At 37.7% G+C, this 15,397-nt stretch overlaps 1 protein-coding gene across 1 annotated transcript in view; it reads left to right on the forward strand.

The window, feature by feature from the left end:
• naaladl2 (N-acetylated alpha-linked acidic dipeptidase like 2) overlaps positions 1 to 15,397 on the forward strand; it is a 795,864-nt gene that overhangs the window by 463,492 nt on the left and 316,975 nt on the right. The window contains exon 11 of the mRNA XM_042513024.2: positions 8,831 to 8,950. Within this exon, the coding sequence (XP_042368958.1) occupies positions 8,831 to 8,950 (120 nt within the window). The remainder of the gene's footprint in view (positions 1 to 8,830; positions 8,951 to 15,397) is intronic.

A 15,397-nucleotide genomic window follows, 5' to 3' on the forward strand; every position in this document is an offset into this window, starting at 1 on the left:
AGAAACCACAGCTGAACACCTACCAAGACAATACACTTCATCTACAGGAACATAATTGTTCTAATTTATTTAAAATTATATTTATTTTGTTTATGTATCTCTTTCTAACTGCATTTCAGTTCATGTACAAATCAAGTATATGGATACAAAAGTCACTTTGAGGACAAAAGGTAAAGCCTGCACTCTGACTTCATGCAACACAAGTTTATTTAAGACTAGTGCTGGGCATAGATTAATTTTTTTAATCTAGATTAATCTCACTGCAATCCTGTAGTTAATCTAGATTAATCTAGATTAAAATTATAGATTTGAATTTTGCCAAAGACATTCAAAATAATATCTATCTATCTAAATGATGAAAATGCATCACAAAATGCTTGAGAAAGCTGTTCTACTATAATATTTGGTAAAGAAAAATAATGTTCCATAAGATTTACTTTGGTGTTTAACTTTTTTTTATTTTGTTAAACACAGACATTTAGGAACAGGTTCTGTCTCCATGTGGAAAAAGCTTTTTCCTGCTAACTGGAATGAACAGCAGAGGGCGCAGCCTCTGATAACATGACCCTAACTGAACTGTGGGCCTACATTAGAGGTCATGAAGAAGACCATTAACAGTCAGCAGCTTTGTGACACGGCTTGAGCCAATCACTCCGGTCACTCAGGCAGACCAGCTTCCGCCTTGTTCACGCCCCCTCCGCGTAATTCGACCAGGTATACATCCGCGCTTAAACAACAAAGTGAAATTGGTGCCTTGCTCACTGTATAGACCCAACTTAGTGAATAGTTTATCGCGCGATAATTTCCTTATCGCGCGATAAGAATCCCGCGTTAACGCAGCACGTTAACGCCGTTAACGGCCCAGCACTATTTAAGACGTTTTGACTCAGATCTTCGTCAGGTCAATATGTTTGAAAAGCTGAAACCAGACCTGTATTTATTCATAAAAGATAACATCCAAGTAGAATGATAACGTTGGTAATGTTACATGAAGTAAGTGTGCAGGCGTTACCTTCCTCATGTTCGCTGTTTTTTGATAGCCGTGCACCTAGGTGATATGTGTATAACTACCCGCTTTCAACTACAAAAGTCATTGTTCCAGAATTTATTTTAGCTATTTAAGGGAAGCTAGGAAGCACTGTATAGACCAAATCACAGTGACCTCGCACTAACAACAACAGTCACGTCCAGGTATAAAACAAGCAGTTAATTACAATCGCAAAGATATATTAAATTGTCAAACTTGTTGATTCCTTTTGTTATTTTCAGTCATAACTGTACACTTAAAAATTATATAGTTAAATCAGGTGGTCCTACCAACCTGACATTCCTGCTGTGCTTATTTTAAGGACTTTGGTGCTTTGCTATCATCTTTGATAAACCAAATCTCCTGGCACAGAGGCTAAACAGTAAGTAGTTAAAAACTAAGTCTGGCAGCATTCACTAAGCACCGTTTGATTTTATGTATGTTACGCAAGGATTTTCTGCCTAAAAGTTTTTATAAAAAAACAGTATGATTCAGTCTATAGGCATTGTCTGTTTAATAGTTCCACTATCTAACAATACATTGATACTTAAAGCCAAATACTGTATTACTATTGATAAACCAACCAGTTTCATCCTGTCAGACAGTTTTCTTTTTGACAAAGTTTAAAATTTTGTTTTTGTGCGTCTTCTTCATATTTGTAGTTTGCATGTGCAAAGGTACTTACTAGCACTCCAACTACACGCATCCATTTCATGCTTCATATTTCCTCATAAAGACCAACATCCACACCAGCAGAGCCTCTTGTAGGAAAAACTGTTGCCAGCTCCAGCACAGGTACCCACGTAATGACTCAAGGGCGGCATAAATGTGCTTTGAAAAATTTGATGGAGCATTACTTTTTAATGTTGATGGACGGGCAGTGGCTCTCACACTGGTCTGTCCTCAAAGTAAGAAGCTGTCATATTAATGAATCCTAATAAATTTTTATGATGGAGTATCTGGACATTTTCTATAGCAGCCGATCACTGCCACAATAAACATACATAATAGGCTATTTTCATAAATTTAATCCAAGCCAGACAAGGCCCATTTATGTTTCCAGCCTCCCCTTTTTCACTTAAATCTTTATTAACATAAATATTTATAAAATTAGCATGTCAGTTACAACAGAATAAACCCAAAGACAAAAGATAACAAAACAAAAACTGCTTGGGGGCGTATACATTTTTACATCCTGCAAGATTATCTTTTGATTATTGTTCCAGTCCAGTGATGTCTTTTTGAATCTTGTATAGAGTACATTTTTCACTTTTTCTTTTTAGGTGCACTCCTTGTAGTCTCAGTATGTGTATCAATTTTTCCATTTCTTACCAGATTGTTAGCCATTTGTCCTTCATCGGTGGTGTTTCCTCAGCCCAGTTCGTAGTGAGAACTTTCTTGCTTGCCACAAGCAGTATTTTGATCAAATTTCTATTACTGGCAATATCATCCTCTTCAGAGAATTTACATAGATAAAGCACCAAACAACTGTTAGGGACCTCATATCCTAGTATTTTGCTTTAGCTCCTTACATACCATTTCCCAAAATACAATTATTCTCTGACAGTTTTAAAAAACATGGGAATTGTCTACATCAAGAGACCCGCTCTCTTGCCAACATTCCTGACAATTGTGCAGCTGCTTACTTTGTTAGTGTTGATGTAATAATGAAACGAATCAGATTCTTCTATGAGAATTCTCTCCAGGTTCACCAATTAGTGGATGAGTGGTGTGTCTTCCACACATTATGCCAATCTTTGCCTGAAATTTCTACATAGAGCTCTTTTCCCCCGTTTCACGTTTTCAGCCTCTTTTGTTTGCTGCGTTTTTGTTTTCTAATTTTGTATGAGATGACCACTTGAGCAAGTTTTTTGTCTTTTTTCAATAACATTATATCTGTAACATTTAGGTATACTGTATCTTAACTCTCTTGCTGTGTGCAGTAGCTGGTAGCTTGTGAAGGCTTTGTAAATGTCTCCCAGCACTGGCCCCCCTCCAGCCTGCTGCTCCTTGTTGTCTGACATAATGACAGTGTGATTGTGAAGCCACTTCATTTACTTGATGTGATAAGAGTTAATTACAGGGTGGATTTGAGCAGCCTTCAATCAGTAGACTGCAGAAACAATCCATGACCTCCTCTGCCTCCTCGCTGCACGGCTGCTCTGCTTTTCTTCACCGCCCCCCCTCCCTTTACACACTCAGTGTTTAGAAAGAGAGACTAGAGAAGGCACAATCATACTTTCCTTTTTGCCCATTGCACCTTCTTACCTTCTTTCATACCCAGCTTAATGTCCTCCCAGACATTTTGGTGGGGATTAGGGTTTTCCTATATCTGCTCCAATATTAATTAAAGTTTACTTGTGACTAAAAAGCTTTCTCAGAGTAGAGCTGTATAAAGCTTCCTTAGTTTTCTTCAAGGACGGAGACTTTTGTTAAGAAAGCGTGTGATATTGCTGTTTTACGACAGTTGTAGTATTAAGATAAGATACATCCATATTGGTCCCCAGCAGGGGAATTTGGTTGTAGTAGTAGCTGTAGTAGTAGCAGCAGTCTTAATATATCTGGCAGTTGCAGTTTGGTGTATTAGATTAGGGTTATACATTAAATTACAAAAAATAGTAACATTTTATGTGCAGGCTTTATGTGTATAGACAAATAATTTAGGTAACTGTAGCATATAAATTGAAACTTTACATTTCAGTAACACTGTGGGTAATGCATGCTAAAGTTTTGGTACAGAAACCACTCAGCTATAATAAGAAAAGATCATGTTTGGGCTTAAAAAGTAGTTTTGGTGTCACAATTACAACCGAAGAAGCCACTGATGTCTCAGTAAAACGCTTGTTGTGTATCTATCCTTGATGGAAAAATGGCAACAAGTTGCTAAAAATTACCCATATTTGGTGACCAAAAAGCTGCTGGAACCACAGCTACAGGTCACCAAAAAAAGCAGGTTTTGTTTTGTTTGGGTCTTGATCAGTGGTCTGCAGCTTAGCCGGCGTCTTGCTTGGGGGTCACGCCACCCATAATTCCCTCCACCTCCCAATGACAAAGCCTGCTATATATTACATCACTTTAGAAATATTGATATATGAATGAAATGTACAAAGGTAATGTATTCATGGTGTACATAAATGGCAACATTTCCTGCCTGGGACTGGGCTGAGTAGACTGCATGAAACAAGCTGAAGAAACAGCATGAACACATAAAAGATACCTACCTCAGTATGTTCTGATAAGTCAGCTCATCACAGATTTTGGTTCACAACAGAGTCTGACTGAGGCTCAGATATATATGGCTGAATCTCTCCAATGTTTCCTCTAATGTTAATGTTAGTCACCATGATATGGACTCAGTCAGTGGTCACCTAGTGCGAGTCTAGCATAGCCAAACCTTTCTCCACACTTTGTTGTAGCCAGAGCAGTACTGAAGAAAGCAAAAAGTAAACCTGACACAAGCAGTGATCATGGGCAAGGTGGAGGACAAGTCTAGAATTTGTGAGGGAGAAATACTACAAGTGCTTCCAGAACCTTTATTACATTTTTTAGAAAACTTTTTATATGAAAAAATGTGTCTGGTAGGCAACTTTGATGCAGAAATTGTGAGTTCTGATAAAATTGTAACAGTTTAAAAGGTTCTGAATCACACAAAGTGTCTGTTATCAGACTCTGAATTCACTGAAAACACAGAGATTAGCAAGCAGTGTTCAGGAAAATGTTAATGTGTTGCTAGGCAACCGAGGTCACCTCCAGAGGTCACCTCCAGTGGTTGCAAAACTGTTTGTGTCGGCAGAGCCAAAGAAAATCATTAAACAAATCATAATCTGTTGTCGCTTGTTACTATTAACAAATAAAAGACGCTTGTAGAACTGTTGTATAAAAGCAATATCACACTCGAGGTCGTGTGTTGTGCTGTATATCAGCACGGCCTGCGGCCTCGTGCCTACGACCGAATCATAGCCGTGATGATATACGAGCACAACATCACTCCCTCTTATGTGATATTGCTTAAATGTGAGTTTGTAAGGACATGGGTTTCTGTCGAAACATCATGTCTATAGTTTTGTTTGTAGCTTCATAAACTCTGGCAGGTAATTGTTACATTTTCTTTGGAATAGTAATTTAATATGTTCATTGTTATCATGCTGTCCCAGACCACTATTTTCTCCTGGATTGTCTCTAAACTCCTGTCAGCTTCTGACAGGTTAGGAGTTCCCTAGAGCTCTTCGACGTAGTGACCATGATGAAAATTTAAAAAACAGAAAATGGAAAAAGTTGATGAAAAAAATGAAAAAGTTAGAGCTGATTTACTTATTTAAGATGCTCGATGAATGGCCTTAAAAGTCACAAACTCACATTAAAGCATTTCATTAGCAAGGCTGTCACCAGAGAGTTTTAATCTCTCATGGTGGACTAAATGCTGTTAAAAACACCAGAATGATATTGGGGCACACACATTCAATATGTATAATTTTATACAGTGAAAATGGTCAAGGATATTGGACACCGGCAGAGTCCAAGATATATTGGCCCTCTTCTCATCCTTCAAAAACTCAACCCAAATCTTGTCTGAATGTCTGGCTGGGTTAAGAGGAAATATTCATCATCTCAACATGTGAATGATGCTCACAGCTTCAGCCAGACAGAGGACACTTACACTGTTAATTTCATTACCTCGGCGAGATGGAATGAAAGAAAAAAAAGGAGAGAGGAAAGAGAGATGGATGTAGTTCAAGCAGCGCCATCAAAGCGCGTATAGAGATTCTCCTATATTTCAATTTGCTGCATCTTGTACTGTTCCATGGTCTGCAGTTTAAATGGAGGACTTTTATGATGCAAATGCAGGCAGGAGCGATAAATCTCCCTAGCTCGCCTCTCCTGGGCTCCCCTGATGCAAAAGATGTGCTCTCTCTCTCTCTCTCTCTCTCTCTCTCTCTCTCTCTCTCTCTCTGTCTCTCTCTCTCTCTCTCTCTCTCTCTCTCTCTCTCTCTCTCTCTGTCTCTCTCTCTCTCTCTCTCTCTCTCTCTCTCTCTCTCTCTCTCTCTCTCTCTCTCTCTCTCTCTCTCTCTCTCACACACACACACACACACACACACACACACACACATTCAGGCGCTATCTTGCACTCTCTCCCTCACTTTCTCTCTGCTGCAGCATCGCGCTACACTCGCCCCCTGGCCACATGAAAAATGAATCAAGCCCAGGTGATGCAGTGGGGGGAGGGGAGGGGGGAGAGAGGGGGCAAAGAGAGAGAAACAGAGGAGGAAGAGAGAGAGAGAGAGAGAGAGAGAGAGAGAGAGAGAGACCCCAAAAAGTAATGCTTTGACTTTCCTCAACAACTTCTAGGTCACTTTAATTTGGAAGATGATAACTCAGTCAGCCGCTCAGTGATAGAGACACACATGCATACACACACAAACACACACATACACACAGAAAACACACTTGGCCAAAGTAGTCCCAGAGTCGTGCAAGCAGATTCTATTGTAGTGATACTCTATTGATTATAATTCCTACATCAGGATGGATTACATGCACTGTAGCACATTCATGTAATTGCAGTTATGTAAATATGATGTCTATAATTACTGTCGAAGTGCAGCATAATTATTGTTTAGAATGTATATATTGTTAGAAATAAGAGTGATAAAATAAATGTGATATTAAGTTGTGCATTCACACATTTAGTAAGTGTAGCTTTTTACTGTGATACTTTTTAAATTTTCTTCAAAGGCGGAACAAGGGGACAAGCACTCTATCATTTTAAATGATGCATTCAACGCATCATTTGACTCATTTTATGTGAATGCACTCAGAGCCTAAAGCTGGAAGCCTGAGTTAACAGAGGGCAAGTTTCAGTTACAGATTTGCGCAAAACTTAAGCAATATTTCGATAAAACACATTTGCGAGGTGACTGCGCTTCCACTAAGTGATTGCGTTACATGACTTCTCTTCTGGTGATAACATTCCAGTGTTTCCCATTAATAACAAAGACTATGGTGGGCTGCCATAGTCTAATTTGTCCCGCCATAGTCTCACTGGAGCTGGACTGTTAATTCGGAGCAGTATTAAAACACTGTTGGGTTATTTATAGCGCAGTAGAGGCAGAGAGGAGCAGCAGGACATCAGGCGCATTAGAAGTGAAACTGAACCGTTCATTCTGCTGGGCCTAAAATTCACTTACACAAATCTGCAAATACCTCCTCTCATCTATCGATCTGATCAGCTGTGAACGTATCAACAGATCAATTATCCACTTCATGAGTGACATTCAGCTGCCAAGGAGATAAAAATAACTATAAAAATAAATAGCGCTGCATTCACCGACCCACAAAAAGCGTCGGATATTAGACCACAGATTAGCGGTCTAAACCGACGCCCCCCAGGGATGCAGGGTTTGCTGAGCAGCTCAGTCAAAGTGAGCCTGGCTCTGTTGAACTAGTGCAGCCCCCTGGTAAACATCATCTTTAAACTTCACACATATAAGTTGTTCTTATCCTGGATTTTTGTTTGTCTCATCTCTGGGACTTTGTTTTTTGAGTTTTCTGTTTGTGCTTTTCTGTTTTTTATTTTATTCATTCATTCTTAATCTTTTTCCTGTTTTATTTTGTAGGTTGTGTATTTCCCCACCTTCATAAATTTTCTGCCCTGCCCAGATTAGTTTCACCTGCCCCTTACGAGTCCTTCCTCAATTAGTATTTCCCTACTTTTACCCGCCCAGTTGCTTTTGTTCTTTGTCAGATCATTTCCTCCTGTTTCTATGTGTTTTGCTCATGTTCTTGGACGTTCCTGTTGAGAGATCCTGCCTGCTTATCTTCCAGTTTTTTTTTTTGCCTGCCCATCTCTATAGGTCTCATCAGCCTGTAAGCTGTTTTTTCTGCATTTAAAGTATCTTTTCTGATTTGCCTTGCCTGTCTGCTGTCCAGCAGTTTGGTCCTCCCTGTGAGTGCAGCTTCAGTCAGCTGCAACACACGTTTGTAATGAGGCTTTTTGTTGAGTTTTGTCTTTGAGTTCTAGCAGAGATAACTATAGTGATTTGATCATGATAATCCGGGTTATTTTCTCAGACTCTAAAAAAGCTTCTCCAGAGCCACAGATGACATGAAACAACAGTTTTCACAGGCTGACTAGAGTTCACTATTTTTTCTAGGGGCAGAATCACAGCGAATTTTTTTTCAATTCATATGTATTTATTTTTTTAAATAAATTAAATAAATGTTTTCTGGATGAACAACAAAATTACCATTTCTAAAAAACACAAGTAAACCTCCACACACTAATTTCAGAATTTTCTAATAAATCTCTTTCATCATTTTCTTGTCACCTTTTACTTATTTCTTGCAATTTGTAGGACATTTCATGTCAAATTGCTCATTGCCTTTTTGCCCAAAGTTTTTGAAAGAAATCAAACCAGCATGCTCTGGTTTCAAAGGGTTAAATAGCTGTGAAAGGTGAATGCAGCACATGACACCATGTTGAACCAAGTTTTGAAAGGTTCAGTATCAACCAAATCTGACGAAACCTCTCGATCTAACTCTCTGGACTGGACAGTTTTCAGCCCTCTGTACTACAGTTCTCAGAAATGACTGAGTTGAAACATTCTGCCCTGATGCAGACTAAGGTCATACACAGATCATTGATAAGCCAGTGCAGCTGACAGGGGCAAATAAACACATATAACATGGGTTACCTGCCACCTGGCTGGCGTATTACTCCCAAACAACTTGGGAAAACATTTGATTAAAAGGTGTTTAATGATTTCAGTAACTGCTGACCCCACTGAGCCTCTTTCTCCTCACCAGGGGGAGGTGGTGGATGTGCAGTATGCCGACGTTGACGATCTCAGGAGAGCCAAAGACAGCCTGAACCTCACCAACCAGATTGCCGTGGTCAAGCTTGGCCAAGCACCTTTGCTATACAAGGTAAGATCAAATCAAATCTCTGCAAAGTGTTGCCGTTCGACTCTGCTGATAAGGGAATCACACGTGTGATTTAATGCTATACTTGAGATGTACCTGATACTATAATCCTGCTGCAGCAAGAAACATCCACCCAAACTGACCAATGGCATCTTTTGATCCTTAAAAAATAAGTGCAAGGTATGATTTTTGAGGAAAAAAAAAATTCAAAAATGATCTTGGGTATTTTAATATCCTTGCATTCAGATTAGGTCACTGGCCTTAAAAGAAACTAAATACAGCTTGCTGCAATGGGATTTTCATACTGAACAGGGCCTAATGTAAATAGCTAGTGATGCATTACTAATTCTTCATATTATTTTTGCCATAAATTCATCATACCTGACTTGGGTTTCCGCAGCCTTTCGGTGTAAAGATGTCTGAATCCATCTGCCTTAATAAGGAATAGCATTAGCAATGCATTGATTAATTAGGCCTGTTCCTGCCTGGACGGGTGCCACATTCTGCTCAAAGCTGTTCTCCCATCAATTAGCACATGACAGAGAAAATATAAATTCCAATCTTGGTAATTAAAACATAAACATCTACTTACATGTTGATTACTGTTAAATTTATCTAAAGTTTCCATTAAATTAAAACTAATTTAATTATACAAAATATAAACTCTATGTGGACTTGATGCATTTCTGACTGAGTAAAGTGGAATTTATTCTGTAAGTGGTTTCTGATACTGGATGTCAATTGGCTCAATAAATACTAACATGCTGTAGTCATATTAAGTGTAATATTGAGAATAGAATTTTTGACAGTGAATTATATCATATAATATCATATGATTGATAACCTCATATAGCAAAGACCAGTACAAAACCTGTTTCTACGTGAAAATTTGAAAGCTTCACCTCCAATGCCTCTTGCTTTGTGCTGTGATGAACAGTCCTGATCTGAGACAAACTGCAGGTGCAGGTAAAGTGAAGATGGCAGTGAGTAACTTAACAACAATAAATAGTTATAGTTATGTGTAATATCCTGAAAATAAATCTGCCAAAAAGTTTCACTTTTCACTTTTTACCACAAGCACTAAAAATCCTGTGCCTATAAAGAAAAACCTTTTGAGAATAAAGTTATCGCTTGAAAGCTTTGGTGAAATTAGAAAAGAAACTTAACTCGGGAATTTTGTCCTTCAAACCATTATTTTTGAAGGTCAAGAATTAACTTTGTTAGAGCGAGGTAGTGAAGAGTTTGGACTGTTTTTATCATGTGAAACTCAAGGGAGTGTGCAGGTGAAGAAAAAGGTTAGTACATGGGAGGAAAAAAACTAACTTCAGGCACTCATGCAAATAGTAACAGAAATTAAGTTACAAAAGCTTTTATTCAAAACATGACGATCTGCATTAAAACTACACTGACTGGTTTGGACCGTAAGGTCCTCATCAGGGTGCAACAGGGTGAACAAAAATCAAGCATCTTTTCAATTTCAGCATGTTAACACATTTTGACAGGAATGTTAGTTTAAGGAGAAACTAAACCCCCAAGCCCTTTTTTCTGTTGAAAAGCAATTTATCTGGGTGTTTAGTAGTGTTGTTGATTGAAGAACTTGCAAGAACTGTTCTGCTAATCACAAGAAATTAGTATTGAAAAATTACTTAGAGATAAGGAATAATGACCTCAAAAAGCTATGTTTACAGTTATCACAATTATATTTTTTTACAGGTTCCTCTAAACTTTTTTTCTCAGATTATTTTCTTTCTTTTTTTAAAAAAAACTTTTTTAAAAACTTTTTTTTTACAATTTTTTGGTCGTTTCATCATATGTCGCTCATTGCCCTTTTCCTCTATTTTTAACAAAAGAAAGCAAGCCAATTTGCTCAAGTGTCAAATGGTGAGCTCTTATTTCATTGAAGTCCAAAATTTCACTTTAAGTAGTTTAATAAATACACAGTAGGCCCTAATTTCACCAGAAAGCCATTTCCTTTCTTTTATTCATTGAGCGTTACTCTCCTTCAGAATGTGAGGTTAGCTTTAAATGACAGGCTAATGAGCCATAACACGAGTGAATGGAGGTTTCCAAAAACAGCAGAGAAAATGTTTAAAGAGGGGTCACCATACCGCATTTACATTCACACAGTTAGACTTTTAAAAAGCCATTAAATCAGACGGCACCTCCTGCCACATGGGACCCTGCTAGCAACAGGTGGCTGACCCATTTTTCCTCCTCGCCCACAGTTTGTGACAAATTTGATCATGTGTGCTTCATAATGCCTCTGTGTGTCAGCGGCGGAGAGAAATGATCGCCCTTTCTATAGAAATGGGAAAGAATGATTGATGAGGCTTGTACTCTTACTAATGAGTGTGTGACGGTGACTGCAGGCCCAATGTTACACACACAGCTGCATTCATTGCAGTTCATTGATTTGATACACAAACAAAAAAACATGTTTTGTCCATGTTAGCTTAAGTCATTTGCTCCCTTTAGTACCAACTCATTTCAGAATCACCCAGTGTAGTATATGGTTATATTCAAGTACAGTTTTTATAGTAATTATATTGAATTATATTGAAACTTGCCTTTTTTATTATAATCTCTGACTTCCAATGACCTTACATCAACATTTATGAACATTTTGTGATGACTTTATTTAATCTTTTGAAACCTGAGCAAATTGGTTTGAATTCTCTTGAAAACATGAGGAGCAACTTGGCAAGACATAGCACAAAAATTAGCAAGAAATAAGGAAAAAGTTACAAAAAAACTGAAAATAAGCCAAAAAAAGAAGTGAAAAGTAAACCCAAAAACAAAAAAGAAAATTAACCTAAAAGTGCTAAAAATTGAATGTATGTATATTTTTCTGTAACCTAAATTAAAATATATGATTAAAACAATATATAAATGCAGCTGTTTTTTTTTTTAATTGAGTCATTTTTTGGCACCATTTAAAAAAAAAAAAAAAAATCATAATAAGAGGGCCATTTCTTGCAATGCTGGTCATTGCCTTTTTTCCCTATGTTTTTGAAAAAATATTTTTTTTTTGCTTTCTGCTTTGCCATGTTTTTGAAAGAAAGCAAACTAATTTGCTCGGGGTTCAAAGGGTTGAATGGCCTATTATTTTATATTATAATAATATAAAATATATAATAAATAAATACAGTTTCTTTTAAAACAAAATTCAAATTTTGATTATTTGGACTAATTTCTCACAATAAGAGGGACATTCTTGCCAAGTTACTCCTTGCCTTTTTCCTGTTGTTTTTGAAAGGGTCAAAAGCCTGTGAAAGGCATCTGAACGTAGCATGAGAAAAATATTGACTATCAGGGTTTTAAAAGGTCAATGCATACGTGTGTGAATATTAGTCATGTGCGTGTGTAAACATATTCTTAGGAAAAAAACTGTCCAAAAGCTTGAATTTTCCCACGTAATTGAATGTGTGTGAGCAAAAGTGTGTGCAGACCACATGGCTTACAAACAGTATGTGTATGTCTTGCACATGCATGAAAATGTCTTTTGTGTCTGCATATAAGTGACTGTGTGTGTGCCCGTGTGTGTGTGTGTGTGTGTGTGTGTGTGTGTATGTATGTGTATGTGTCTGTGGGTGTGGTGTTCCTGTTTCCCAGTGAAGGACAGAGTTGTGATGAGAGGAGAATGACCGTGGTTGGTGTCACATATTCAATAAAATAGTCATCCACGCTCATGAAAAACAAGGACACTACATTTCCCATGGACAACGATGAAATACTGCTGTGCACTGTGGCAGCTGCAGCACACTCTGCCTCCCACCGAAACTACTACTCTCTATCATCACCAGTGATGCTAAATAAACACAGCGCACAACTTAGGAAGACAACCACTCATATGAATAAAACATTACCTCAAAATTATAATAAATAAGAAGTCAGTTAAGTATCAATGTTAACTTGCTATAAAGACAAACACACTAAGCAACAAACTAAAGCCCCCTATTGGACAGAAAACCAACTAAACGCTACTTACATCTAGCTTTCGTCTTTAGTGTCATCATTACATGGACAAATGACTCAGTAATTATGAGCATATATTTTATACACCAGCGGTTCCCCACTGGTCCAGCCACAGGGTCCAGATTTTGTCCTAAGCCATAATTTTAAGGTCCACACATAAGATAAATTACCACATTCATTTTTTTCACAAATGTGGGCTGAGAAAGCAGTGAAATAAAATGTACTACAAGAATAAAGTGCAATAATTTAAATCTTGGTAAATAAATAGCGCTGAAACCAAAAAAGTACATGTTATTGCTGCGAGATCAGTGACACAAAAACGCTACAAAGGCACAGTGTATTAATGTATGAAATAGTATCAAGAACGGGGCAATAAAATAGTAGCTGAACATCAGGAAAAGGCTCAGACACAGGGTGTGTTTTTTTTACAAACTTGACAAGTTTAAAAGTCACCTGCTGCCCATTCAGAGTGGATCAGCGACCCACTTTTGGACCATGACCCAATGGTTTGGAACCACTGGTCTACACCTCGGATTGGCTTCGATACATAGTGATGCAAATATGACACTTGGGTAGACGGGTTAATTTATAATCCTGTTTTGGTGCAATTCAATCATGTGCCACCACAAACTGTGTCCATCTCCATTCAAGCAGCACTTGAACATTGTTTCAGATAAGTTGGCACCAAGTCTGAAAGAAAGGCTGAATAGATAACAGATTTTAAAAATGTATTTATTTATTGTTAAAGAGGTAACCGCTGTAACATTTGCACTGGACTCCTTGCTGCTTCCCTCTTTCAACCCTGTCTCCTAGAAATTATGTTCATATGTTACTTAACTTCAGTCTCAATGGTAAATTATGCAGGACTGTCTTAAATATTGGGCCTCAATCACAAACAGTGCATACACACAAATCTGTGCTTACGCTGTGCACACAAACATTTTAGCAGAAATACATGATTCATCAATATGATCTTACATGAAATTTTTCGTACCCTGTAAACAAATGTAGAACTGCCTCAGACCATGCATACATACACATGATATCAGCCTGACTGTCTCCGAAAACACACAATTTTAACTAAATACAGAGCATATTAAAAATACATTCATTAAAAAGGCTTTAACAGATGATATTTAAAAAAAACATTCATTTACTAATGCATGCACTTATTATTATTATTATTATTATTATTATTATTATTATTGTTATTATTATTATTATTATTATTATTATTATTATTATTATTATTATTATTAACAGTGTATTAAAAATTCTGATCTACCGCTTAAGCTGTTAAGATGTCATCTCTATCCTTGCTGGGAGAAATTGCAGTCTGTTCCTTCAGCAGAGTGTGTCAGAGAGCGACATGTTTGAACATATTTGCAGAGAGTGACAAACGGCTGATCAGCCGTTTCTGACCGATGTTACATTCACAGACGCCCACTGACATCTGACACCAGTATGTGTGTGGCTTAAAACAACTTGAACGCTTTCTCCATGATACACCTCTGGGCAAACAGATTTCCCTATAAGGAGAAATGAGGGCATGTCAGTATGCTCATTGCAACAGCGGGCACCAGCCTGTCAGTTTAAAATGACTCTGATTCACCAATATACACAAGGCGGTAAGACCAAAGTCACATGATGCACAAGTGTCACAAATCTGACGGCAGTTTTGCAGGTGCACTTATCTTACGTGCATATGCACATAATAGTAAATGGGGAATAAATATCACTCAGTCATCCCTGTTGTGTGTGGCGGCGCATTTATCTGCAGACTCTGCCCTCTGCTTGTAATTTCCCATTTTTCTCTTATTTTCTGTGTTTGGGTAATTAGTGTGCATGTGCCCATAGCACTCGGGTGAAGTATGGGCTTTATAAAAATGTAGCAAAGTGTTGCTAGACTGTAAGCATCACACATCCAAGAGACACAGCGCCAACTAAAGCAAATATAGCAAGGCTAAACACCAAACAGGAGTGAATCTTGGGTTGGCTTTCATTGTGGCTGCAGTGAATGTTTTGCCAATTAATAAAAAATGTTTTTAGTGAACATTTAGCTGATACATTCAGAATTAACATTTTGGTGGCTTGCCAGGTATGTTAATAAGCAACATGTCCTCATTATGTAACTAGAAAACGTAATTTGCTCTGTATTGTGTTTCTTTTAAAACGTATTAATTGTTTCATATTAGTTGTGTGTATGAATTTCATTTCTAGGAGAGAGGGTTGATGTTTACTAACCCAATTTTTGGACACATTTATGACATTAAATGTGACACACCAGCAAAAAAAACAAAAACAAAACAAAGGCATGTTTTTTTTTACTGCAGCGCAATGTATATAGCTTTGATGTACTGGCAATGGAGTCTAGTACTGGCAATGGAGTCTAGTCTTTTAGGAAGGTTTTCCTGCCTTTAAAAACCCCTCTTGGTAGAAAGAGTGTTTAATATTGCATTTTACTACCCAGATATG

This window comes from Plectropomus leopardus, chromosome 5 (assembly GCF_026936395.1).
Source record: "Plectropomus leopardus strain MGB_pleo_1.0 chromosome 5, ASM2693639v1, whole genome shotgun sequence".
NCBI lineage: Eukaryota > Metazoa > Chordata > Actinopteri > Perciformes > Serranidae > Plectropomus > Plectropomus leopardus.